The following is a 27095-nucleotide window of genomic DNA, read 5'->3' on the forward strand; positions in this document are numbered from 1 at the left end:
GGGGAGCTCGCTGGGCACCATGCGCCCCAGCCTGTCACCGCTGCTGGTTCTTGCCTGCGCCGCGCACACCGTGAGTACCGCGCCCTGGTACAGGGCAGGGGGCCGCCTCTCTGTCTGGTCCAGCGCTCGATGGGAGAGTAGGGGACCGGAGAATCTTCCCCTGAAGGGGAAGGGAGGGAGCCCTTTCTTCCCCTAACCGCCGCGTGTTCGCAGAGCGATGGAAGCTCTAAGATACACCCCCGCCACACGCACACACCTCCCTCTTCCGGGTCGCATCTCTAAATTCTTCCTGATGGAAATTCCGGAATCGCCCCTGGCAATGCCTAATGTGCAGGCACTGTGCTTTCGGATGTTCAAGGAAACCTCCCAGTGCTGTTTGAGACTATTAACCTCGCTTTACAGACAGGGAAGCCAGAGCTCTGAGAGTGAGGGGGAAATCTTGCCTCAGGTCAGAAGAAGGCTCTGAACTCACATCCGTCTGTCCCAAATCCTTGACATTTTCACACGCGCTGCTGGGCTGCAGATGGGAAAAATCTGAGAATGCTCCCGCCAAGATTCCGGTCTCTGACCGGACAGCTTACACCCCCGTCCTGGGGACTTTGGCTTCCTCATGTCCCCTGTCTGCCTCCGCCGGGGAGCCACTAGCTGTTCCCTACAGACTAGGTCTCAGAAGGGCTGGGAGAGAAGAGAAAGGTGGGAGGGTGGGTAGTCTGTTTTTCTGTCCCATAGAAACCCCTTGGAGTTCTGAGGTTCTCCCTGTGGGATCTGGGAATGAGAGAGAGGCTGTATACCCAGACTGCAGCAGAGAGCTAATGAGGAAAGGGGCCAGGCTGTGGGGCAGATTCCAGAACCACGAGCATGCCCGGCTTGTCTCCATTCTCCATCCTGGGTAAGTCTTTCCTGGTACCCATCAACCTTGACTTCCTCTAGTCTGCTCCTGTTTTGATTGCAAGAAAAACTTTTACTCCTGGAGCAGAGAGCATTGGCACTCAGGAGATGTGCTCTTTCTGTAGCTCCGTGGCATTCCAGCATCTGTACTTTGGAAGTCATGGCTCATTCTCAGGTCCCACGTAGCCTAGGAACCTCTTCTGTTCAGTGGCTGTGCTGCTGCTGGAAGGTGGTAGAGCAACAGCGCCCACTCCGAGTTTGGGGAAAAGCCAGCCGACCCTGGAGACAGTTCAGCCCCGCAGCATGCAGTCTGGAGGAGTGTTGTTAAGTGCCTGCAGGTGGGAGAGGCACTAGCTCCTTCCTTTGGAGCCTCCCAGCCTCCTTAATTATTTGCAGAAACCCTGAGGTTGTTATAACTTGACTGCAAGACTGAAGCTCAGCCTTTTCTCTTTTGTTTTAAATTTCAAGGAGGTTTTGATCCTCCCCCAGGTCATCTAAGGAATAATCGAAGGGGAAAATGAGAGGCTTTCCTTGGTTCAAGTCTTCAGTGTACCCTGAGAAAGCGCTTCCTTAAACTCTGATTGGATTCCCTCATTTTATAAATGAGCAAATTGATACCCGCAGAGAGAACAAGTTAGCATAGAGCTGGGACTGAACTCAGGCCCCCAGATCTCTACCCCTGGGAGCTATGTCCATTGCAACTTTTGTTTACATGACATTTCCATACACTTCAAGGTCTACATTACAGGGCTTCTTGAGTATTGGCTGTAGTCTTCCAGTTATTTTGTGGGCTTATCCTGATACTTCTTGGCAGAAAAGCTATTTAATAAATTAGCGTGGAATCAACCTACTTTGTCTGGAGTATTTCCCAGCCTTTGAAACGCTGCTTTTCTTTGGTCTGACACTGTATGGTCAGTCATTTGATTTCAAAATTCAAGGATACTCAAAGTAACTTTTTATTCATTTGGGGCTCCATTTGAGGAAGATGATGGGAGCTTCTGAATGGGGGTCACTGTCCAAATTGCTTATTCCTGCCCATCCCAGGTAGATGTCCGAGGGTCCTCTGCAAGTGGCAATGGCCGAAAGGGACTGTTTTCAAAGGCTTCCTATAAGAAACACTGAACGCACCTTCCTCTAATGCTCTTTCCTTGAGTATCTTGTGGGAACTTTTGCCTGGTATAATCTTATAATTATTTACTAATGCATCTGTCCCCTTAGCCCCCATAACATGTATACTTTGAATGTGAGCACTGAAAATCCATCTTGTTCTGGAGCCTGCAAGAGGGAGTTCACTAAGTGTATGCTGAATGAATGATGAGTAAATGAAATGATGGCACCCAGGGGACAGTGTTGCAAAAGTGGCAGCTTTATATAGCAACAAGTAATGAAGAATCACATCTTGAAAGCAATCGTTGCTTGCTGAATTGTAGATAAACTTGTCAGGCAATGGAAAAAGAGTCCCTCAAGGTAGAGCTTTTAAATCCATGACACTGGACACTGCCAACTCAATAACCTTAATGAATTAAGTGGAATGGTTGGGCTGTTTTTCTCTTCAAGCCTGATTTCTTAACTTTGATACTGTGTTAGTCACCAAGGCAAAATACCTCAGATAAATAACTTAAAGGAGGAGAGGCTTATTTTGGCTCACGGTTTCATAGGTCTCAGGTCCCTGATTGCTTTTGGGCCTGTGACAGCCCATGATGACAGTACATCATGGTGGGAGCATATGAGGCAGGAACTTTTCTCTCCTCACAGCCTCTGGGAAGCAGGGTTGGGGCAGGGCTGGAGTCTCAATATGACTTTCCAGGGCACACCTTTCTCTTCCTCCCACTAGGCCCCACCTACTGAAGGTTCTACCACCTCCCAGTAGTGTCCCAGGCTGGGGACTAAGTCTTTGAGATATGGGCTCAGGGGGGATATTTAAGATCCAAACTATAATAAACAGTGGGCCAGACAGACAATACTCTGTTGCTGGGCCTTTCCTGTGCATTGTACAACATCTAGCAGTATGCCTGGTGTCTGTCCACTAGAAGCCAAGCTTGTCTTTCCAAAGCTGTGACAATAGAAGCTCTGCAGATATTGCCAAGTGTTATCTGTCAATGGGGAGGGAAGACTTGCCCTGTAAGTCTCACATGTTCCACTGGAGACACAGTAACCAAGCTGACAATAGAATTCACTGCATGGTGAATTTGGAGTAGTGGGGTTGGTGACAGGGAATCTGAGTCAAAGGATGGAAACGGGTACCTGGTAAAAACTTGTTTCTAAGCCATACAAGAAAACTTCTGCAAAGAATGGGTTCCTTAGTCTTTTCTGTCCTCCCTTCCACCTTTTCTGTGCCTGTGACCATCCCCCCTCCCCAGATGATGGCTCAGAAACTTGAAATTTCCAAGTATGGGGCCTGGCACATAGAAGCCTATGGCGCATGGTGGCCCTTGCCCCATCCATGGTGCAGTTGGATCCAGAGACTGACCAGCCCTTCGGCAGCCTGGTAAGCAGCATTTTAGGAAGCCTGGGGAGCACGTTCATGATGACTCTTCAGAGTTGGGTCACTGGAGATTTTCTTTATGTACGTGAAAAATCATTTCCTCATTTTCCAGTCTGATTTTAGTATATGTGCTGCCAAAGCAAGGACATTTTCCAAAGAAGCATTTGTAAATTAGAATAAGTTCATGAATGATTAGTGATGGTGATGGTGGTGGTGGTGATGGTGATAACAGCTCCTTATTGAGCTCCTGTTTCACACCAGGCACGGCCAAGTCCTTCCCAGAGGTCTGATTTAATTTGCACAGTGACATTCAAAGCCTGCATTGGGCAGGGGAGGACACAGGCTCGGAGAGAGAGAGGTGAAGGTGCTTGCGGAAGGTCACCTGGCTGGACAGGATGGTGTGGGAACTCACCCCTGGGAGTCTCTGTTCCCTCAAAAGCCTGCTCTGGGTTACTTGTTCCCAAGGGGCCGTCCTAAAATTCTCTCCCAAACCTCAAAATGACATTAATTTTGACTTCATCTCATCACTTTATGAAATATAAAACAAATCTGAATTATACACAGCTCTCAGTGAGCAGGCCATAGATGAGCTGGGGGGTGACAATTTCAAACGGGATGAAGCCCCATGTCCCAGGTGTTCAGGGAAGTCCCTCTCTTGGTTTTGGCATTGCACTCTGGAGTTTTCATAGAGCTCCGCTTCCTTTAACCTCCCCCTTTATCTTCACTCATGGTCTGAGCCTCTCTGCCTGGCACTTCCTCTTGAAGGCGCAGATTCCTATCCAGGATTAGAGCTCCATCACCTCAGTATCTCCAACATTAGCCCCCAGTTTGGTCCTTTGGAGGCTGATGGCTCTTACCACTGACCTTCACTTGGGCTCCAGGAAACTCTGCATCCCTGGGTAAACCCATAGCCTCTGATCCTCTCTACTCACGTTACAAACAGAAAGCTGCTCAGCACTGTGTGGACTGGAGAAAATAAGAATATCCTGGGCTTACCCAGCCCAAGGATTCATGTTGGACAATTCCAAGGGGCGTTTGGGAAAGGGAATAACTGGTTAATCCTTTCCTGCAGCCTGCCTCAACAGCTGTCAGGATTCTGGAGGTTTGCAGAGTCCTTTCGCCCACCTTGCTCCCCCAACCCATGGCTTTCAAAGGAGCTCACTGACACACACCTTCCTTTTCTAACCCCAGACCTCCCCAGCTGCCCTCTCATTTCCAACAAGATTTTTCTCTCCTTTTCTGAGCATCGAGACTGGATGGACCTCCTTTGACCAAGATCTTATTCTGACAGATGTGTCTAAGTTGCTCTCTCTCTTTCCTTCCGTGCCATTCATCTCAGTCAGCTGGCCTGTCATAACAAAATACCACAGGCAGACCAGTTTAAACAGCAGAGATTTATCTTCTCAGAGTTCAAGTGGCTGAAGTCTAGAGCAGGGTCCAGCAAGATTTGGGTTTTGGTGAGGATTCACTCTCTGGCTTGCAGCGGTTGCTTTGTCCTCACACAGCCTTTCCCATGAGCACGATGAGCAGGGCGGGGTGAGCACTTTCTGGTATCTCTTCTTATAAGGACGTGAATCCTTTTGGATCAGGACCCTACCCTTATAACCTCATTTAACCTGGACTGGCTCCTTAGAGATCCTCTGGACTTTTCCTGGGGAGTCCCAGTGATTCTCATAGCACTGCCTTCCTGTCTGGGAGGCCCTTCCTCATCCCCATCACTTCCTCCCTCTGCCCTTGGCTCAAGCATGGGCTTCCCTAGCCAGCTGTTCCCACCCCTGAGGTTCCCACACCTCCAGTGCCTCCCTCGCTGCTCTGTCCTTGGCCATTGTGTGCCATTGGCCTCACTGCAGCCTCTTGGAGACAGTGAGCATCAAGATCAAGGGCAGGATCTTTTCATGTCCTCAGTGATGAGCAGAGTGCTAGGCATACAGCAGCTGCCCAGTAAATGTTCGCTGACATTTTGTAGATTGAACTGGTTAAATAATAGCGAATTCTTCCTTCTTTTTCATAATATCAGCTATACTCTTACTTCGTTTCCCGCCTTGAGACTCGTTTCCAGTCTCAGGTTGGCAGGCAAATAGTTGCTTTATATAAAGGGTGAACAGTGAAATGATGCCGTGTCTCACCACTTCAGAATTTAATGATTTTTATTGTATCTTCTACATTTTTGGTTCAGATTTAGATGTCCAAAATTCTCTACAATACACAACAGAACTTTACAAACTCTTTCCTCTTCTATATTGATGTCTGTGTCATACAGCCTGGGTTATTCTATGGTTTTCTAAATGGCAGAATAAGGCTGCCCATAGCTTCCAAGTTACTATGCATCAAGAAGGGGAGAGATTGACCCTACTCCTGTTGCAATGCCACATTTTCAAAAGAAGGTACATTTTTTTTCCCAAACTGGGTTATTTTTTCTCTTTTGGTCTAATTAGTGAGACCAACCCACACAGAGGTAAAGGAACCTTTCCAAAGAAGAGTTGTTGGTTCATAGGCTGAGCAGACATCTCAAATTATGTCTACTATCTGTGAAAATATCCCAGAGAAAGGATGGTGGAAGTTCCTCATAGAATCATCAAGCACCAGTTGTGGACCTGTACACTGTAGGGGGCCAAACCTTGACTAAGCATGGAATGAGGCAAAGGGTGGTTTTCCTTACCAGAGATACAATTTGAGGTGTACAGACTCAGAGGCTTACAACTCACACACTTTTTCTTTAAAAATTATCATAGATTATACCCTAGCAAAACCCAAACTGAATCTGAAATGTAGGAGTTTGAAAAAGTGGTGGTGCATGCCTGTAATCCCAGCACTCAGGAGGCTGAGGCAGGAGGATCACTGTGAGTTTGAGAGCAGTCTGGGCTACATAGTGAGTTCCATGTCATTCTCAACTATATAGTAAGACCCTCTCTCAAAAAAAAAAAAAAGTGCAGTTCATCAGAAAAGCGATAGATGGTTGTCAGTTTCATTTCTGCAACACTCCTAGAAATAAATTAGCTAAGGAGGTCCTCAAAGAAAGGCTCAGAGAAGTGACCACACTATAGTACAGATTGTTCCATTCAGATACCAAAAGAATGGCTATGAGGTGCAGTTGATAAGGCAAAGGCCTATGAGTTTTGTGATCAACAAGAAAAAAGAAATTTGACTTAAAGCTCCAAGAAAAGGAAAAAAGTTATACAAAAAAATTTTCTGGTCCAAATATTTAGAAAGTCAAACTTTGACATGATTTTAGCAATATAAAAACTGCAGATGTTAATGGTGGCTTACACTCAAACTCTGAAGCAACACAGGAAAAAATATGTATGTTTTTCTCTGCCTAACGAAAATAATGAAGTAATAAAATACTAATGATTTTTTTTCCTGAGAATCTCTTATTAAATATATGGGGCAGATTTTTTATTAGGATATCTGATTTACAGTGGCAGATTAGGCACATGTGTTTATTCTGCCTGTGAAAAAGCCCTTAAAGCATCAGTGAAAGAACAAAAAAGATTATCAGTCCACAAAGCCAATGAGAACAAGGTAAAAGACAACAATGAAGCAGGGATTTCAAGAAATCTTTGCAAAATGGAAAATGAATGAAAAAGTGGGAGCAGCGTGGGGAAAATGGCCTCCTAAATGCTGACAGCAGATCGAAGAGCAACAGTCCAGTGGGCCTGCAGTGCCCTGGAAGGGACCCTGCAGGGAGAAGGGTCCCCTGGGTTCTGGCAGCGGGCCTCTTTGGCCAGATCGTGTTACAGTGAGGGCCACCAGTCCACAAGTTGTTCTAGTCCACATGGTTCCAAGGATGGTATATAGTGCCTCAAGCTTAAATATGGCATTGAGGAAGGGCTCCAATATGGAAATAAGAGCAAACAAACAAAAAACCACACACACACAAAAGGAATTGAGAGGAATCAGAGACCATGCAGAGAGAAGAAAAATGTAAAATCCACCAGTACAGTTAATGTCTAGAAATAACAGTTGCTCTGATTTGAATGTGTCTCCCTGAAATTCATGTGTTGGATACTTAATCATCAAATTCATATCTTGATGGCATTTGGAGATGGGACCTTTAGGAATCAGTTACGGTTAGATGAAGTCGTAACAGTGGGGCCCCTGTAATGGGTCAGAGGCTTTATGAGAAGAGGAAGAGATCTGAGCTTGGGTGATTGCTTTCTTGGGTGTGATGGTTTTCCTGTCCTCCATGTTATGATGCAATACAAAAGCCCTGTCCACATACTGGGACCATGCTCGTGGACTTCTCAGCTACCGGAAAGGTGAGCCAAATAAATCTGCTTCTTTACAACTTCTATGATATTCTGTTATAGCAACAGAAATGGACTAAGACAAGTTTTTAAAAAAGGATTCTGGCATTATAGAACAAGAAAAGGATGGTATCGGAGCGAAATCATATGGAGTAAGAACAGCTTCTTGGAAATGAAATATATAAAAACAAAACATTCATTGAAAACACTCCACAGACAATGCCAAGGGAATCTCCCAGGAAGATCACAAAGAGGAAATGGTAGAGTAGTAAAAAGAAAGAGGTTACAGAATCGATCCAAATTTTCCAGTATTCAAATAACATGAATTCCAGAGAGATAAAGAAGGTAAAAGAGGTAAAGGATAAAATATAAAACATTTTTAGCATTTTTCAGAAATGAACATCTTCCCCAAATACTGAAACAATGAGAAAAAAAATTCCCCAAGACATTTCAAAATAACTAAAAACAAAAACATCCTAAATGATTTGAAGGAAAAAAAATTCATCTATAAAAACTTTGGAATCAAGGTTGCTTTGTTATCAACTATATAGGAAGAGCGAAAGGGAAATGCCTTTAAAATTTTGGAAGAAAATTATTTCAACCTAGAATTTTATCCCCAAACTTTTAGTTTGAAGTTGATCAAAGTTTTCCCAGGATTGGGGGGTTAATCCAGGGCAGAGCACTTGTCTACTTGTGCAAGGCCCTGGGCTGGATCCCCAGTACTTAGGAAAAAAAACCAATTTACTACCCATGTATGTTTTCATAGAAGATACTAGAGAAGCTTGTGCTTCTGTAGAACAAGAAAGCAAACCAAGGAAAATGACATGGAATGTAGGAAACAGGACTCCATGCAGGAGAGGAGGGGAGGTGACCTCCAGGCCACAGCCAGGTAGGAGACCCCTGTGGGAGTGGGCAGGCACGGGGACCTGAAGAGAAGTCTCTAGAGGAAAAACAAATAGGACTATTGATATGTGTGATAGAGCTGAGGGAACACTTAGAGAAATTAGCCATAGGTACACAGAAACTGATCAAATGAAGCAACACAGCAATTATTGACCTCAGGAAAAACAAAATGTGCAAGCGACACATAATCATTTTATGTGACTTGACAGCAGAGAACAATATTTCATAGTCAAAAGAAGTTATCAATACAGATCATTTATTTCACTAAAAATTGAATGAAGAGAAGAACATATAATCTAGGGGGAGAGAAATATATTCAGGGATGTATAAAATATCTAATTCTTTATATCTTTTGTAGTAGGAAGTTTTGAATGTCTCAAACCAAGAAGTAGCGGTGTAACATTTTTAAAATACGAAGATAAAAGTGAAAATAAAGAGCTGAAAACACTAGTACCTGGAGAACAGGCAGAGATTAGGGTAGAGAACTGCCATTTTTCATTTTAAACTCTTAACTAGTACACTTTATATTTTATTACAAGTAAAAGAAAAAGCACACTTAAAAATTTCAAACTCTTTAAAGATACCTTTAAAAATGAAGGCCTCCTGTTTAGCAATTTTTTCATCTTCATTTATCTCATATGTATTTCAAGGAAACTCATACTTAATAATATTGAAGTTAGTCAGCATATACAATGCACATTTAAATATACCTGCACATATTGACAGTATGTATCATTTCTCCTCCCCTTCTTGAGGTTAATTTAGATCATTTCGTACTCTTCCCACCAGCCGACCTTCCAGGAGGCTGTTCCTTGAGCACCATGCTCTTTCCAGCCATTTTCAACAACTGTGATGACTCATTCTCCTTCTTCACTGGTCACCACCTGGAAGCCATGGACTCAGACCTTTCAGCAAAATATTGTTCCGGTCATGCAGACAGTAGTGGACCCCACACATTTCCTTGATATATCATCACCACACAAAATTACTTTGGCTAATTATATTTTAGTGGAAGGATCATGAGTTAAAAGAAGTGTGGGATGAGGGGCTGGGGATTTAGCTCAGTGGTTCTACCTCCTGCCTCACAAGTGCAAGGTCCCGAGTTCAGTCCCCTGTACCAAAGAAAAAGGAAATGTGGGATGAGCCATTTTATACCCAGTAGGCTGGCCATTATCAAACAATAATAACTACAGTAAAATAACAAGTGTCAGCAAGACCATGGAGGAACTGGTACCCTTGTGGGTGGCTGATAAGAATGTAAAGTGTTGGGCCGAGGATTTAGCTCAGTGGTTCCGCTGCCTGCCTCCCAAGCGCAAGGTCCTGAGTTTGATCCCGGTACCCGCCCCAAGAAAAAGAAAAGAATGTAAAATGCTGCAGCTGCTCTGGAAAATAGTTTGGTGGTTCCTTAAGATTTTAAATATAATATTATCGTGCAATCCAGCAATTCCATGTCTGGAATTGCAGAGAATCCTCAACTTAGGATGGTTTGATTTAGGATTTCTGACCTTCACATGGCAGAAAAGCCGTAAGCATCGAGTAGCATACTCTTCATTTGGATGTTTTTCCAGCCCAGGAATAAGTGGTCTAGCCCTTTCTGGTGATGCTGAGCAGTAGCAGCAAACCACAGTTCCCAGGCAGTCACATGATCACAAGGCAAGACAAGCGATGCCCTATTGCAAGATGTTGTGTGGCACAGCTGTGATGTTCAGGAGAGTAGGCCCCTTACATGCATTACTGATTTAAGATAATTTTAATTTACAACAAGCATATAAAGAAATGAAACCCCTTATAAGTCAATGAACAACTGTATTTAGATCTTTGAGTTCTAGTATGATGTACTTTTTGGCACAAAGCTTCTATATATATGTTTGTTAGATTTACACCTATGCATTTTTAAAGTCAATTCTAAATGTGTTGTGCTGGAATATTCCCCCAAATCTTACATATTTAAGATCTTATTCACCAGCTTGCAGACACTTTACGTGGGGACTAGTGGGAGGTCTTCAGGTCATTGGAAGCACACCCTTGAAGGGACAATGGCAATCCCCAGACCCTCTTCTTTTTCTTTCTTTCCAGTGCTGAGGTGTGAAGGAGAGGTTCTCCAATTGCTCCTGCCAGGGTGTGCTGCCAGAAGTCCTAGCAATGAAAGCCCATTGATCATAGGCTGAAATCTACAAAACTTTGGGCCAAAACAAACTTTTCTAAGTTGATTGAGCTCAGATACTGGTTACAGTGATGAAAGCTATCACAAAGTGGTTTTGTATTTTTAAGTTGGGGTCCATATGTTCATTGCTAGTATTGAAAATCCAGTTCATTTGTAAGTGCTTGGCTTATATCCTAGAGGCCTTGCTGGACACATTTATTAGTTCTAGGAAGTGTTTGTAAATTCCTGTGACTTTCTGGATTGAAAAACATGTTATCTGCAAACAATGTTCCTCCTTCCTGATCTGTGTGCTTTTCTTTTCTTGCCTTATTGTGCTGGTTAGAACTTCCAGTAGTATATTGAATAAGAGTTGGGAGCATAGACATTCTTGTCTTAATGCCGTTCTTAGGGGAAACATTTAGTCTCAATATTTCTTTTCAGTTGCAGATTTTTTTGGCTTCTCTTGATCACGTTGAAGAAATTCTCCCTTGTTCCTATCTCTTGTAGGTTTTTTTTTTTCATAAATGGGTGTTGAACTTTGTTGAATAATTTTTCTGTATTGATGTATATTTTCATGTGATTTTTCTTCTTGTTAGTTTTCATTGATTGATTCTCAGTGTTGAACATGTATTATTTAGAGGTGTGTTGCTTAGTTTCTTTATTTGGGATTGTCTTCTATTCTCTCTGTTATTGATATTTAGTTTGATTCCATTGTAATCAGAAAACACATTCTGTATGGTTTAAGTTCTTTTACATTTTTCAGGACTTTTCTTATGTCCCAGAATATGGTCATCTTGGAATATATAGTCTGTGGACACTTGATGAAAATGTGCTTTCTGCTGAGGTTGGACAGAGTATTCTATGAATGTTGATTAATTATGTTGGCTAGTGTTATTTTCCTGTATCCTTGATGATTTTCTATCAGTTGTTGAGAGGATATGTAGTCATCAACTAAAATTGTCGATTCATCTATTTCTCCTTTCAGTGTTACTGATTTTTGCTTCATTTATTTTATAGCTTTGTTTTATGCCTACTCACTTAGAATTGTTATATAGCTTTGATGGCTTTGCTTTTTTTGTCATTACACAATGTCTCTGTCTCTGGTCATGTTTTGCTCTAAGCTCTATCTAATGTTAATATAGTCATTCTGGCTTTTTTGAGCAATGATTGCATGACTTATTTTTTCTACCCTTTCAATCAGCCTATATATCATTTTACTTAAATATTTTAGGTTTTAAATTTCTTGTTGATAGTACATAGTTTAATTGTGTTTTAAAATGCAGTATGCCTGAAAGTAATGGTGCCTTTGCTGTCCTTCTCCCAGGGTTTTTGTTTATTTAGAGCATTTTGGAGTCTGTCTTTGTCCCCAGGGACATGCCCCCCCCCACTCTTTATGTTGGAATTTTCATCTACAAAGTGTCAGTGAAGGGCTGATAACATGGTGTCAGACCTGGTCTTTGACCTCTTGGAAGGCTACTTCCTGAAATCTAGAGCCCTGATGTATGATTCTGGTCATATCCTGTAGCGACCACGAACCATGAGACAATTTCCTTCTCTCTCTTTATGGGAGTATTACAAGAACTGACTGAGATAATGTGTATAAGAAGACTGCAGTATTAAAATTCGATATCCATATTTTGTAAGCAGACTAGGAGTCCCATTCATGTATCTGTAAAATTGTGCGTTCACTTATTTTTCCAGCATACATATCACTGGTGTCTGACACCAGTGAGCTAATGGAGTGATGCTAGAGAAGAGCCAGGGAGCCAGTGTTACATGCCTGTCCCTCCTCTGTGCTGTGTCTCTCCTCCTGAAGTCACATTTGTCCAACCTGGACACATGTTCTTCTTCTATGGGTAAAGGAGATGGCTAAGAGTAGGTTCCAAAGACTTGTCTAAATCAAATCTATTCTTTCACAGATACCCACAAAGTTGGAGAGACATAAAGTAATTAGTCTTATAGAATAGTAGCAGCGACTGTGCAGGAAGCAAACAGCCTGCTGGACTTGGGATTCTCCTTTAACTTAAGAGCAGACAAACTATGGATGGTGGGGAGCATCTTGGCTGACCTGGCCGTGCACTGTATTCTCTCCCAGGAGTGGTTGCCTTTGCCTCCCTGCTGACTAGGAGCTCTTTGTGGGCTTGGCTTTGCTAGTTTTTATGCCTGTTATCTAGCCCCCATTCTTTCTCACAGAAATTCTGTGTGTGATAGGATCAGTTGGCAGCAGTGATGAGTGTCCTTGGTCTTGGACTTGCAGGCTGGAGCCCTGACCCGGCTGTGTGATGTGCTGCGCGTGCTGCGTGAGGAACGGGACCAATGTCTACAGGAGCTCTCCAGGGATGGGAAAGGGGATCTGGTCCTGGAGTCACTAGAACCAGGTATGAGATTCTTTCAGCTGAATACACACTTGTGTGCAGTTCCACTGGGCCAGGATGAGATGTGGGGTCAGGTCCAGCTTTGTTCACTCAACCAACAGGGCTCTGGTTCTCTGCACAGACCCAGAAGCTAGCAGCTCCTCTCCTCTGTGCAGCATGTGGGGACAGCTAGTACTTTCTTACTATCAGCTCCTGCACGCAGGCGTCATCACAGTGAAGGTTTGGTGGGAGCTGTGTGGAAGGTGGTTTGCTATTGTTGTCACTGTCACCTCTACTGCAGATTTGATGAGCGAGGAAAGCGGAAATGCAGGGTGGCGCCAGAGAAACTTGCCATCTCATGCTTCTGACTCTCACTGGCTATGTGACCAGAGGCAAATGATTTAGTACCCTGAGCCTCAGTTTTCTGTAGAACATAGGGGAAAATGTCTACTTCTAGATGAGGTAGCATATAAAATCTAGGAGCTCTGTAAATATTGCTGTCAATATTAATTATTATTAACACTTTATAATTAGTTCTACAATTAAATGTAAGATGTTCCCCTCCCTTAACTTCTATTCTTGCTTTTTATCATCTAAGGGAGTGGAATTAAGAAGAGTATCTATTGTAAGTATTCAAATAACTGTAACTGATTGTTCACAGCAGCATTATTTGTAATGCTCAAGAGTGAAGATAATCCAAATATCCATCAATTGAATGGATGAGCATACTTATATAATGGACCATTATTCAGCTTTGAAAAGGAGTGAAAGGGGCTGGGAGGGTAGGTCAGTGTCAGATGCTTGCTTATCCTGCTCGAAGCCCTGGGTTCCATCCCAGCAGGAGAAGGGCAGGGTGGTGGTGGTGGGGTATGAGTGAATACATGCTACAACATAGATGCACCTTGAAAAACATGGTGCTAAGTGAAATAAGCCAGCTAGAAAGACTTACATATCATATTATTCCACTTATACAAAATGCCCAGAGTAGGCAAATCTCTAAATTGCGTTAGTAGTGACAAGGGATGAGGGGACAGACAACAGGGAGTGATTATGTGTTGGGTACCGGTTCCTTTAGGGGCTATGAAAATGTCTTAGACAAGAGAGAGGGGATGGTTGCATAATGTGGTATTGTGATTGAGCCAAATGATACTGAATTGTACACTTTAAATGGTTAATGGTTAATTTTTATGATACGGTGTTACTTTAGTTTTTAAAAATCCAGGCTTTTAAGTTGGGTGACTGATCTTGAACAAGTTATTTCATGTCTCTAGCCTTCAATTTCCATGTCTATTTTAAGTTATTGGTATGACGTGAAAGGCACTCATTCAAAAATTGTATGTGAGGCACTTAACGGTATCAGGTGAGAATATGATAGTGGGAAAGCAGCATATAGACCCTTCTGTCAGCACTGAGGAATGCATTTTGCCCCATGTGGCAGAAATTCTATGTGTTGGCTCCACCAAATGTTACTGTTACAAAAAAGGCTAGAGCTGGTGCAATATTCCAGACTCCTGTGTCTTCTGCCTTAATATGTGGCCTCTGTCCTTGTGGTGGTACAATGGCAGCTGCACCTTCAGGGAGGAAAGCCAAGGAGCCACGCTTCCCTGAAACTTTCTGGATGGCTTCTGCTTACCCTTCATTTCATGAACAAAATTAGACCACACAGCTACCCCTGGCTGCAACGGAAGCTGATAATTCAGACTTCCAGCTGTGCACATGGCTGCCTTTAACAACCCAGATTCTGCAAGTGAGAAAGAAGAGAAGCACAGCCAATGGGCAGTCTCTGCCACAGCCATCCCAACTCTGAAGAGAGAATTGAATCAATTAATTATAAATCCATGTAAAATAACAACATAAGTACAGTGTGCTGCTCTGTCTGCCTTAGAACCAGGGGTCTTGAGTGCTCTAGGCCTCCATGGGGGCTTTGCTGAGGAAGTGATGTTCGAACTAAGCTCTGAGCATGCCTGATCATTACCAGGGACAGAGATGCAAGGGAGCAGCGTGACCTTGGCACATAGAAGTTCTCCAACCACTTGGAGGACTTTCATCCTGATTGTTAAGTGATGGAAATCCACGGAGAGTCTTTGAAGCGAATGGCGGGATTATCTGTTGTGAAAGATCACCCTTGCCACAGCATCATTGACGGGCTGGAGAAGGACACCAGTAGGTTCAGAGATGCCCACTGGGGTGCTGCTGGCCTGGGCAAGATACATTGATTGCTGTGACTAGATGGGTGTCTTGGGGTTCCCCAGAAGCAGGTAATGTGTAGAGCTGTGGGAACCAAGACTGGACAGGGAAGATATTTGGTGGACATTGTGTTTTCACCCTGAGCAACTGGAGTGTCATCCCAATGGGGCACTGAGGAGATAGGTGAAGCACACATCAGGAGTAAAGATGCCAGAGTAATTGGTCACCGATCCCTAAAAGTCAGAGGCAAGGTAGCAGCATTTCTTCTGGAATTCCAGCCTGCTCTGCTTGGGAGATGAGTGGGCTCCCATAGCTGGACAATGCCACCAGATGAGAGGTGCAGTCAGCAGTGGACAGCAAAGTTGGCAGGCACAAAAAGGGTTAGGGCCAGGGAACACAGGGTGCTCTGAAGGGCAGTGGGGAAGGGAGAAGACGGACGGGTAAGAGCCATTTAGGTGGTAACATTGACCAGACTTGTCCATGAACTGGACCCCAGGTGAGGTGGAGCAGGGGGAACCCAGGATGCCCCAGATGTTGGCCTTGAGCATCTGGAGGAAGAAATGAAGGAACGTGAGGTATCTAGGGGAGAGGAGTTCAGTTTAGGATGTGTAGAATTGAGGGCTGAGCACAGAAGTCAGCGCTGGGAGTGAAGATGTGATTGCTTCCAGAGTGGCTGGCTTGTCACAAATTAGTTGAGGCCATTTAGCCATGATCTCCTTTGGATGGAAAATCTTCAGGGCCTGCTCTGGGCAGAGAGCGATGAGGCCTGGTCCTCCTCAGTCCTCCTGTAGGGAACATTGAGCTGGATCTGTCCACCCTAACCTGGCCTCAGTCTGGGTGGCCTGGTTGGGTGGGGCCTGTGCTCATGTCTGTTGCCTCACAATGCAAGGCAGACTCACTCTTGTAAATGAGAGCAGGTGGCTGTCAAACCACTCTGACTGCCTGGATCCAGGCAGGGAGCCTATGCCCTGCAGGGTCTCAGCGCTGCCGCCCCCTGCTGGCAGTCTTGTGTAAGAGGCTTCCCTCTTCTCCTCAGCTTGCCATTTCTGAGGGAACAATAACCTATTGACCTCATGATGCTGTTGTGGGAAAGCAGGCATCTTATAGTAAAGAGCTCCTCTCACGGCCTCTCTCCAGCTCCTCATGCAGACAGGCTGACCTCGGCCATGGCTGGCTAGCGTCCACTACCCACCTGCATGCTGAGCCCTGTCTGTGGACAGCACCTTTCCTGTGGGCCACTTGCCCAGCTACATTCTCAAAGCCCTGGCTGCCAAACCAAGGAGGACTCCATGCAGGTGGGTGACAGGGTGGCGGACTGGCGTTGCCTTTTGTCAGTAGGCCTCTGCTTGGATCTGTTTTGCATACTGGCCTCTGCAGTTTCCAGGAAGCCAAAGGGGTTTGGTGCTTTGAGACATGGTTTTAAAGTCCTGGTGATACAGGAGATGGGAGGATCGTGTGTGCCGGAAAGATTTTCCGGCCTGCTGGCCATGTGGCTGACAAAGTAAGGCATGGGGCTCCATAAGGGAGGGTGGGACAGATGTGGTGGCAGAGTTGTAGAGCCCCTGAAAGGCCGCAATGAAAGCAATGAGGAGGGACAGCGTAGTTGGAAGTGTCTACATCAGAACCTGGCAGCGGGTCTTTGAGGGGCCCGTGACCTGTGAATCTCATGGGAAGTCCTGCAGGGAGTGACATGGAGGTGCCAAATGTCTGTGCCTTTCACTCAGGCCAGCAGGTCCCCTGGGAATTCAGCCAAAGTCCTCCATCTGGCCCAAGGCTCTGTCCTAGTGCCTGATCTGGGAAGGGACGTGGGACTCTCTGCTGGGGGTACAGAGTTAATAGTTAAGCTGCCTGGTATTCCTGGGGTGGTTAATGTTTGAAAGTCAAACAAATCACAGGAAATGCCAGTCACAGAGCTGTCACCAACCCAACATACTTACCACAAATAAAAAATTAACTTTTCAGCTATTCCAGGTTAAGTGGCCAAGGCCTTCCCGACATTTTGTGGGAACATTTCAGGGTCACCCTAATAACTACATGGCCTGCTCTACTGGGATAGTTAGTGCTCTGTTTACAGAAGACAGGACTTGCTCCGAGCTGGCTGCTGGAAAGCCTCTGGCTCTCCCTAGAGAAAGAATGTTCCAGAAGGACTGTGTGGTAGCAGCAAAAGTGTAGGCTCTGCAGTCAGAGAGACCTAGGCATATGTCCTTCTCTGTCACTTTGCTGCTGTGTGGTCGCCTCACAAGACTTGTCCTCTCTGGGCCTTGGTAACCTCACCTTTGAGTAAGGACGTGCCAGCTCCCTACTGCCCAGCCAGCTGCCTACTCCCCAGAGCACAAGTGGGAAGAAATGGGTTCTTATTTATTTATTTGTTTTTTAAATTTGCTTTTATTTAGGTGAAATTCATATAACATTAAAGTGAGCAGTTCCATGGCATTTGGTACAATCATAGTATTATGCAACCACTATTTCTATTTCCAAAATGCGCCCATTGCCCTGAAATAAAGCCCAGCACCCAGTAAGGACTCACTGAGCATCCCAGCCACTGGTAATCACTTACCTGCTCTGTCTCTGTGGGGCTACCAACTTGGGCATTTCATAAAGATAGACTCATACAATGTGTGACCTTTTGTGTCTGTCTTCTTCATTAACATTCTGTTTTTGAGGTTCGTCCATTATGTATATGAATCAGTACTTTTTATGTGCTGGCTTTTAATGCAGTTTCTCTAAATTGACCACGGCTCACTTGAACTCACCTGTCTCAGAACAACTGATCTTGGCTCATTTTTCAGAAATAATTTAACTTATTTTGTAGATTTCATGTAACATCTTAGACAATTTGTAAAATTTTTACTTCTTAAAATAACAACGTGGTAAGTATTGTTATTATAGATGGCTAAGTTAGGTAGAAATATTATAGGCGGTCAAATAGGGCTGGGCCCTGAGGGAGTCAGTGCAGAAGATGAAAATACATTACATCTGTGGCTGGAGGCACATCGGTAGGAGGCCAGGCCCCAAGATAAATACAAAATGACCAGGCCTGCATATTTCCCCGAGGGATGAGATAAGTGGTAACACCTGGTCTAATGAAGGCTACATCGACATCAGTCACCTCAGTAGGTGACCAAGACCTTTGGACCCATCCATTCCTGAAAAGTTCTTTGTTCTTTCCATGTACACTTGCTACATGACCTGCTTCCCCATTGGATCACTGTTACCTAAGTGATTGTACTTGTAACCCTATCGGTTCATCATAGCATTAACTCACATTGTACCCACGTGACTGTGCTTTATAAAACTTCCCCTGTGAAGTAGGGAGCTCAGCCACCCATTTGGGACCCCTCCTGCCTCTCAGGATCTAAAAATCTCTTCTTTCAGTAAATGTTTTCTACTCTTATCCTCAGTTTTTTCTTAGAACTCATTCTTTGATTTGGGGGAACACAAACTTGGCATATCTGACATCTGACAGGTTGGGAGTTATAATATTTCCTCTATATTATTTGGAGGTCTGATATCATTGCTTATTGCTATTATTATCCCCATGTCACAAATGAGAAACTGAGGGTCAGAGGACCTACGGTCACACAGAGATGAAATAGGACTCTCAGCCCAAATCTTTTCCTGAGCTATTCACTGGTTTGTAATTTGTTCTGTTCAAACTCAGCACAAAAGAGCTGTGAGTAACTGATGTCCTGGATCCTCTCAGGAATGGCTTTCTGTGGAAAAGAAAAAAAAAAGAGAAAGATGGTCAGTGCCAATTAATGTGATAAGTAGCACAGAATGAAGGTCTTTAGGCTAGGGGAGGAAGACAAGAGGGTCCCTCAGGAGTCTGCACAGTCCCCAGGAGAGGAAGGACTTAGCCTCCAATGCTCGGGAGCTGAATGTGACAGTCCCCAGGCAGAGGAAAGGGCCGATGCTGACATGCAGAAGCCACAGGAAGACTTGGGGGACCAGGCCAGGAGGAGCTCTGGATTCCCCGGTGACTTCCATCAGCAGGCAAAGTGAGCATCCAGGATGTGGAGGGGGCATGGAGGGACACAGTGCCCATATCCCCAAAACCTAATCCAGCAAGGCCCTGAGGGCAGTGATTGTTCCTGGCCCTCCCATCACTGCAGCCTTTCATACTACTCCAGAAATAGTCCCAGGTTATCATCAGGCCATCTGAGCTCATTTATAAATAAGCCAAGGACTGGAAGATGGATGCTCCACGGTGGTTGGACACAGAACACACTCATCAACAGAGAGCTCTTGGTGTGCCAGGTGCCAGGCTGGTAGGGCAGTCTAGAGATACCCAGGGTGCCATTCTGACCCCCAGGGTTGCCCTTCCTCCTCCTAGCCCTACCCCATCACAAATCTGCCTCTGAGGCCACCTCTTTGTCCCCATAGGCAGGATGATGGTGGTGAGTGTCTGTCTTAGGCCTGGCCCAGGGTCAGGGCCTTCATAAATCTAAAGGAAAGAAACCTAAAAGAGTCTCTAAACTCTGTTGGCTGAAAATAGAACATTTTCCGTTTTCTATCACTTTGACTCCATTTTCCTAGAGGGGCAGAAACTTAAGGCTTGTTATTTTCTGGATCTTCCCCCCAGCTTTCCAGGGGTACCAGAGAGTCACTTAGCACCTCTATCTCGTATTGCTCCATGGGGATGGTGGCCGACAGACCTGTCCCCAGCCAGATGACCCTTTCGTGTATGGCTGGGGGCACAGTCTCTGCAAGACTGTGTGTGGTCTCACTAGACACGGTCCCATAGCCACTCTCCTCTGGGCTGTCCATCCTGCCAGCTGGGGGTGGCTGGGCAGCAAGGCTCTTTCTGGAACCTTCGATGTCCCTGCTTATCTTTCCTCCTCCATTTCTCCCCCGTCTGAGGAAGTCTTGCTTTGCTTTCTATTTTTTCCCTTGAGATGACGTCAGAATGCCTTTCATTCTTCCAGCGGCCTTTGGAAACTCCAGCAAAAAAGACGTGGAGAGTCCTTGCCCTCTCTGAGACTTCCAACCAGTATTTTGAGAGTGGAGGTGAGATGAAAGGGGAAAACCATGCCAGGAAAATTAAGAAGAGCAGGGGTTAATAGATGAGAGAATATTCTATTACATACACACATCATTCATTTCTCACAAATATACTGGAGAATGTTACGATGCCCTCTTTATAAATGAGGAAACTGAGGCTTACAGAGCAGAGTGGCAAGGCCAAGCCTAAGGTAAGCTTGGGTCCAATGCTGACTCTGTCTCCATCATGCCACCTGCCTCAACCCCGTACCCCACTCTATCCTCACACGCAGTGGGCATCTCCTGCTCCCCTAGATGGTGTCTGTGGCATGGCATTGCTTGCCCTGGCGTCTCCACTTAAACCTCCCATCCTTCCATCCTGTCTTCTGCATCAGGCAGTTACAGGGACAGCAGCGACCTTACGCTCATTTTGGCCTGGGTTCTCTGGAGGCGGTGACTGTCTCTCAGCAGTCAGGAGCTGTGTTCCCCCACGAGGCCCTCATCTCACTAACACTCCTGCCTGATTCAGGTGGTGATGTGTGTGTTGCTCTGGATCGAAGCTGCCAGGACCCCACAGCTACCCCAGTTCTGGCTGTCTCTTCCCGCTAGAGCTCCCCTGGACAGGGTTCTCACGTGGACAGTAAGTGTCCTCCCCATCTCCCATTCCCACCTGGCCTGGGGAAGGGCATCTGGGAGCCAGGTGTGAGATGCTCACTCCGCTCACACCCAGGGAGCAGTGCAGAAGGTCCCTGCAGTCAGTCAGGAGCCCACAGCCTTGTGTCATTTCTACTGTGGCATCCTTAATATTTTTCCCTTTAAATCAGTGGAATTTATAAAAACAGGCCCCTCCGAACTAATAGTAGCTATGAAACACAGATGTCAAAAGCTAGCCTTTACAATTTTTTGAATACATTTTAGATTTTCTAAAATTTTTGTGACTACAAAATAAAAATGTTCGACCATGTACGCTCCAAACATCCCAGGGGTGTGTTCATCATGCTCTTGTCTAGACTTCTGTGTGTTGACACCCAGGGGCATCCTGCCAGGTGGGATCTTCCCCGGGTGGGGAGACAGGAAGGCTGGGTGGGATCCCTGTGCTGCTGGTACTAGGCCTGTCACCCTGCACTTGTCTCTGTGCCCTTGGAACCCTGAGTTCCTCTTCTCTACCGTGAGCAGTGGTCCTCCCTGACCCCCGGGCTGCTGTGACATTCAGCTGCAGGACATCTGTTGTGTGTCCAGTGCAGGTCTGGTATGGCCCTGCTTGTCTAGAGTGCCTTTTCTCTATGTGTGACAGGCGCAAAGGGTGTGACATTGAGCCAGATGGCAGCAGGCCCACTGACTGGACCCCAGGCATTCCTCCTACCCTCTGCCAGCACTAGGCTTAGTGTCCCTGTGGTCTCTGCCTGACATGACCCAGCTCAGGAAGGTTCTTAGACATCCTGGCACCTCTGCCTGTCTATCCAGCTGGGCGTGGGTCATCAGTCACATGGACTGGAGCCTTCGGTCTGGTGGGCAGAGGCTGCTAAGTGGCACTAAGGACTGGGTGGGCAGAGACACTCCCAGCATTTCCTATCTGTTTGGCCCCTGGAAGCCACTGCCCCTCACTCTGCTTCATGGCTTTCTCTGTAAGATGGGGTTGAGCTGGGTACCGTGGGCACCTCCTATTAGCACAAAAGTAGATTTGGCAGGAAGGGTGAGGGTGGAGGATGGGTCAGGACAAGACATGGAATTGGGAACCACGTGGGCATCGAAGCAAAAGCCTGCTTATAGAGATGCAGGACAGTCCCAGTGAGGGAGCAAGAGATGTGACACTGGTCCATTTGTCTGCTCCCTTGCCGTGAGCATTGAGTGTCTTCACGAAGCCAGGCCAGTTCTGGTGTGGGGAATTAAGTGGTGGGCGGTCAGGAAGGCTCCTGCTCCTGGAGGAGCTCTGTCTGGTATATGTGGGGCTCTGCATCCAGAAGCTGCTGACAGGCAGTAACCTCCGCTGTCCTCCTTGGCTGCCTATGTCACTGTTTCCTGGGAGCCAGGGGTGGCCTTGGGTGGGAAGGAGAGAGATGCAGGGTAGACTCTCAAAGTAGGGCGTGAAGATCACAGACAGCAACATCTCTGGCAAGCTCCTAAGGTGTAGACCCCTGGGTCGGCCTCTGAGTGGGCAAACTAGAATCTCAGGGTGAGGCCTGGAGATCTGCACAAAGGACATGCTCCCAGCTGATCCTGATGTGGGCCAAGGGTCAGAACTTCTGCAGTGCGGCAGGTTGCCAGGGAGACTTCACACAGAAGGGATGGAGGTGACACTTTGAGCCCAGTTGGATTCATGACTGAAAATAGAAATGTTGCTCTTTTTAAACTGGGAACTTGCTCTCTCACCACTCCAATAACGCTGTAGCCCATTGCATTCCCAGTCCACAGAGCTGAAAACTGCAGTTCAGAAAACCATCCGGCCATCCTCCAGCTGCTAGGATGAAAACAGCAGCCTAAGGAAGATGAGAGCAGAAGGGGCTGCCATTCACCACCACCCACAGGGTGCAGGCTGTGCATATGGTCTTTGTGATCATCTCCTGACAACCTCAGGATGGGGCATTTGTTATCTCAGAGGAGAAAAGGAAATGGCCAGGGCATCAAGCTTGGCTATCAGGCTGCCAGATTTGAGAGTCCTGCCCTTTTCTCAGTGACTTTGGGGTGGCACAGCTGTGCAGGGCTCCCCAGAGCGGTTCAGCGTGACTGCTGCTTCCTTCATGGGCATCATTTCAGCCCATTTTGTCTTGTCAATACCTGTCCTCAATGGTGGTGGCCTGGGTCACCAGAAGCCTGTCATGGAAGGAATTTCCCTGGTTTCCTAAGCCCTGAGATCAACGTCAGGAGAATCGGTGGGTGGTTATGTGACATGATAATGCTTAAGGACATAATCATAGCACACACGCAAATATAAAATCAATAGCTGCCTGACATTTCATTTAATTGGTGAGGAAATCAGAAAGATATTTCTGCTGATTCATAAGTGAATTGAAAGTACCACACATATACGGCAGAATGGTAAGAAGAATTTATAAGTGTATGCAAAGTTGGCTGAATACAAGGGGAGAGAACTGAGATCAGTTGTATTCTGAGTGGACTGTGATTGTTTGTATGTCTGTGAACAAAGCCCTTTTGCATAGGTATCAATTATCTACAAATTACAGTGTGACATTGCTCAAAGACAGTAAAAGGCCCAGGACTTCATAGAGTCAGAGAATGCAAAAGGCTGTTCTTAGACAATGCCTACTTCTGCATCAAAGATACCCAGTAGTCATTTTCGTTCATTTCAAAATCTTCCAGTTATCAGAAACAAACCAGCAATCTGGCTGTGAGTTTCCTAACAGCCAAAAAAATGAAAGAGGAAACCAGCTTCAAGACTTAGTGTCTGGAAGGACAGATGTATACTGATTGCTTGCACGGAGCTCACCTTCTCACTGAGTGCGCAGGAGCACACTTCATAAAGTGAACACAGTGAGATAGCAGCACCCTCAACAATATTCCTACCACTAGTACAGTGTACAGCGGTGACCAGGGCAGTGGGTCTCAAAGTGGGTCCCCTAGCAGCAGCAGCAGCCTCACCTGAGGACTTCTTTGAAGTGCACATTTTCAGGCCCCACCCCTCACCTGCTGAGCAATCCATATCATAACAAGACTTCTAGGTAGCGCTGCTGCAAGCTCAAGTTCATGAGTTAAGGGACAAGAGTCATATCAGGATTACCTGCAAAGCTCCACCCTGATATCACCCCTGACCCTGCCCAGACCAAGTCCATTGGAATCCGTGGGTGCCGGATGGGTTATGTGTATCTGTGAGGATCTCCAGCTGGTTGTACTATGCATTCAGGAGGGAGGCCCACTGCTGTCGACAAGCCGAAGCCACCTTCTAGTCCAGAGAAATCCACACCTGCACACGGCCTTATTCCAGATACCATGAGCTCCTGCCTTCCTCTGTGGCTTCAGCACAAAGCGCTTCCCATGAAGCTGGCAGGTCCCAGCCTCAAAGATAAACGTGAACATTCATTAAACACCACTGGCATCAGTTCCTAATGGGAACTTTGGAAGTGTCTAATGACAACCTGAGCAGGCAAGAGGCATGGGGATGAAGAGGTTGGCGATGGCCCCCGTGGCTCCTGCCGCATCCCAGTCTGGTGCTGTGTTCTTCCCTGCAGGCTGTGCAGGGCTGTGGGACAACATGAGCTGCTGGCCCTCCTCCGCGCCAGGACGGACTGTGGAAGTGGAGTGCCCGAGGTTCCTCCGGATGCTCACGAGCAGGAATGGTAACCACTCAGCCTGAGGGCCTGGGTGAGAGGTTATGGGGTGGCCCCTGGGTGGGGCCTCAGCCTAGCACAGGAGACCCAGAGCCTTGTCAGGGGACAAGCACTGGGTGAAGTGCTGAGAGGGATGCTTGCTGGGGATTGGTAACCTTGGTAGGGAGGAGGCTCAGTTCTCCCAAGGAAGTGCGCAGGAGGCAAGGCCCTGGGGAAAGTGTTAAAGAAGTTGGATTTGCATCTCTCTGACCCCCATTTGGGAGTGCCTCTCCTTCCTTCCATGTTTCTATCTCCTTAGCAACCAGGCCCCAGCTTCAGCCTCTATAACTGGACCCCACCTGGCAGTGCCAAACAATCTGGCCTTCAGGAATGGTCACTTCTTCTATGCCTTCTGCCAGTCATTTACATACACATGGGCTCATTAGTGACAACCAAACCCCTGTACATCACGTATCTTTCTTTCTCAAGCACAACGAATCATTTGACCCATGAAGAGTAGTAACAAAAAACAAGGACTAAGAGAGGTTTGGCAGTTGCCTTAACGTTCTCAGCAACAGGTGGAAACACTAAGACTCAAGCTCAAGCACTGATTTCCAAAACCAGTGCTTTGCCCCTGGTGGCTTAGTCAATGTAAGTCCAGGCTCCCCCGATCAGGGTGGCCCTGGAGGAGGCAGGATAGGTTCATGCCCTTTCCCCGCCCCCTGGTGGAGGTCCTTTGTTATCTTTTGCTTGCTCTGGCCTGGCTCTGCTGCTTCCTCCCTCACCCACACAGGGTGGGAAACCCACACTCAACAAGTCCCTTCACATGAGCAAGTCAAAGAACCCCTCACTGGTTTATAGCTAAAAAAAAATTGATGCTGGGTGACAGTGGTCCACTTGGGCCATGAGGTGAGTAGCATTCCACCGAACTGCATTTCCACATGTCCCCGGCAGGTAGGTGCCATCGTTGTATGACAGTTCTGGCTGAAGGCATGTGGGCAGAGGGGTGTTCCTGTCAGGCTGGCCTTCGGCCTCCCGGTATGACCCCTGGGTCCTTTTGCCAGCCAGCCTGGACCTGCACTTGGAGGCCACAGTGAAAAGATGCAGGAACTTGGTGTCACCACATGCCTGCTAATCAGAGATGCCATTTTGGACTTTATGTGGGGCAACATCATATGGAGGATTTGAGATCTGAGGGTTTTGTCTGTTCCAGCAGCTAATGTTACCAAATCAGTGAGTGGAAGAGTGGGGTTGAATCGTGTCCACTCTTGGTCCCCCACATTCCTGTATTGCATGGTGTTGAGTGAGGCTGAGAGACAGTGAGTTACAGCAGCTATTTAAGTCTGTGTGTATGTGTGCAAGAGCATTCATATGCACGTGTGTGGCTGCGTATACTAGAGAATTACAGTAAGAAGAATCTACACTCCTCTCCCAGGGCCCACAAGTTGTGTGTGTGTGTGTGTGTGTGTGTGTGTGTGTGTGTGTGTGTGTGGAGGGGGGGAATGTGTGTGTGTGTGTGTGTGTGTGTGTAGGGGGGGATAAATAATCCCTATCCTGTACTGTTGTGCTTGCAAATGTGCTAGCCATTCTCCCCCGCTCTCTTTTCCTGCCCTTCTCCTTCCCGTTGAACTCTGCCTCTTTCCCATCACAAATACCTGCAACTTACCAACCGTCTTTACCTCTGGCACGGCCTCTCCTCATCTGTCCAGGGCTGTGGAGCTAAGGCCACAGGATGTTATGAGGATGTGGTTGACCTGGAGCAGCAGGGTGGATAGATGCAAGGCCAGGGCCAGACCTTATTTCTGACTCCTGCCCAGTGCTCCATCCATGGGCTTCTCTCCTACCAGAAAAAACTTGAAGCTTTTCCTTCCCAGCCCGGCTTTGAAGCTTCCCCAGAGCCACAGTGCCTTGGTCTTCCCTCCCTCAATGCCCACAGCCTTCTGCAGAGGGACTAGGCAAACCCTGTGCCATCGCCACACGGATGACCAAGTGCCGGCCCTGGCACAGACCTAACTAGTGAACTGATTAATTCCCACCTGCCTTATTAGCCAGAATCCCACTGTCTCCCTCCTGAGGTTGCCGTGGCCCAAGGAGGGACCAGATGGTTGGTCCCTGTTTGTATGCTTGAGAATGAAAGCTGGGGTCGCTGTGCCTGCCTCTGCTGCTGTTTCATCTGTCTACCACACAGTGTCACTGTGGGTCTGCAGGTCCACCCCGAGGCCCTGCTACTTAGCACTGCTGGGCCCAGCTCCTGGGGTGTTGGGAAGGATGGTCTTGTTCTGTTCATCTCTGGCCTCTGAGTGCTGCCTACCCAAGACCATAGGTCAGGACCTGCCCGCCTTGGCCGGTCATCAAGAGCCTTCCCTGCCATAGGTCGACTCTCACAAGACTCCTCCCCTTATCTTCCATCGGGAAGGAAAGTCGTCCCCCTCCCCACCCTCCACCCCTAGTGGCGACCCCAGCTCCAATTCCAACCCTGGAGAGGAGTGCCCAGTCAAAACAAGGTGGTGTTCAAGAAAAATAAATTCTAAACTTCATAAATTGACTCTTTCCAGGGCACCGCCTGTGTGGGCCAGGACAGGGTGAGCGTCTGTGTGAGGAAAACGTAGGGCTGCATTCCGCCTCACATAGTTCTCATGGAGACCT

General features: G+C 46.7%; 1 protein-coding gene across 11 annotated transcripts in view; it reads left to right on the forward strand.

Moving 5' to 3' along the window:
* The window catches only part of Sctr (secretin receptor), a 72134-nt gene that overhangs the window by 11661 nt on the left and 33378 nt on the right, over window positions 1–27095 (forward strand). For 2 of the 11 annotated variants that reach the window (XM_010632296.2, XM_010632300.2), the window contains exons 2-4: window positions 12924–13044; window positions 16345–16502; window positions 24372–24479. In XM_010632296.2, coding sequence (XP_010630598.1) covers window positions 12983–13044; window positions 16345–16502; window positions 24372–24479 — 328 coding nt within the window. In that variant the 5' untranslated portion in view covers window positions 12924–12982. Of the gene's footprint in view, window positions 71–12923; window positions 13045–16148; window positions 16218–16344; window positions 16503–20132; window positions 20215–24371; window positions 24480–27095 lie in introns of those variants that run through there. The other 9 variants (XM_010632299.1, XM_010632304.1, XM_010632297.1 and 6 more) reach the window with 8 other exon arrangements.

Source organism: Fukomys damarensis, unplaced genomic scaffold (genome assembly GCF_012274545.1).
Source record: "Fukomys damarensis isolate Sample0158 unplaced genomic scaffold, DMR_v1.0_HiC HiC_scaffold_29, whole genome shotgun sequence".
Lineage (NCBI taxonomy): Eukaryota > Metazoa > Chordata > Mammalia > Rodentia > Bathyergidae > Fukomys > Fukomys damarensis.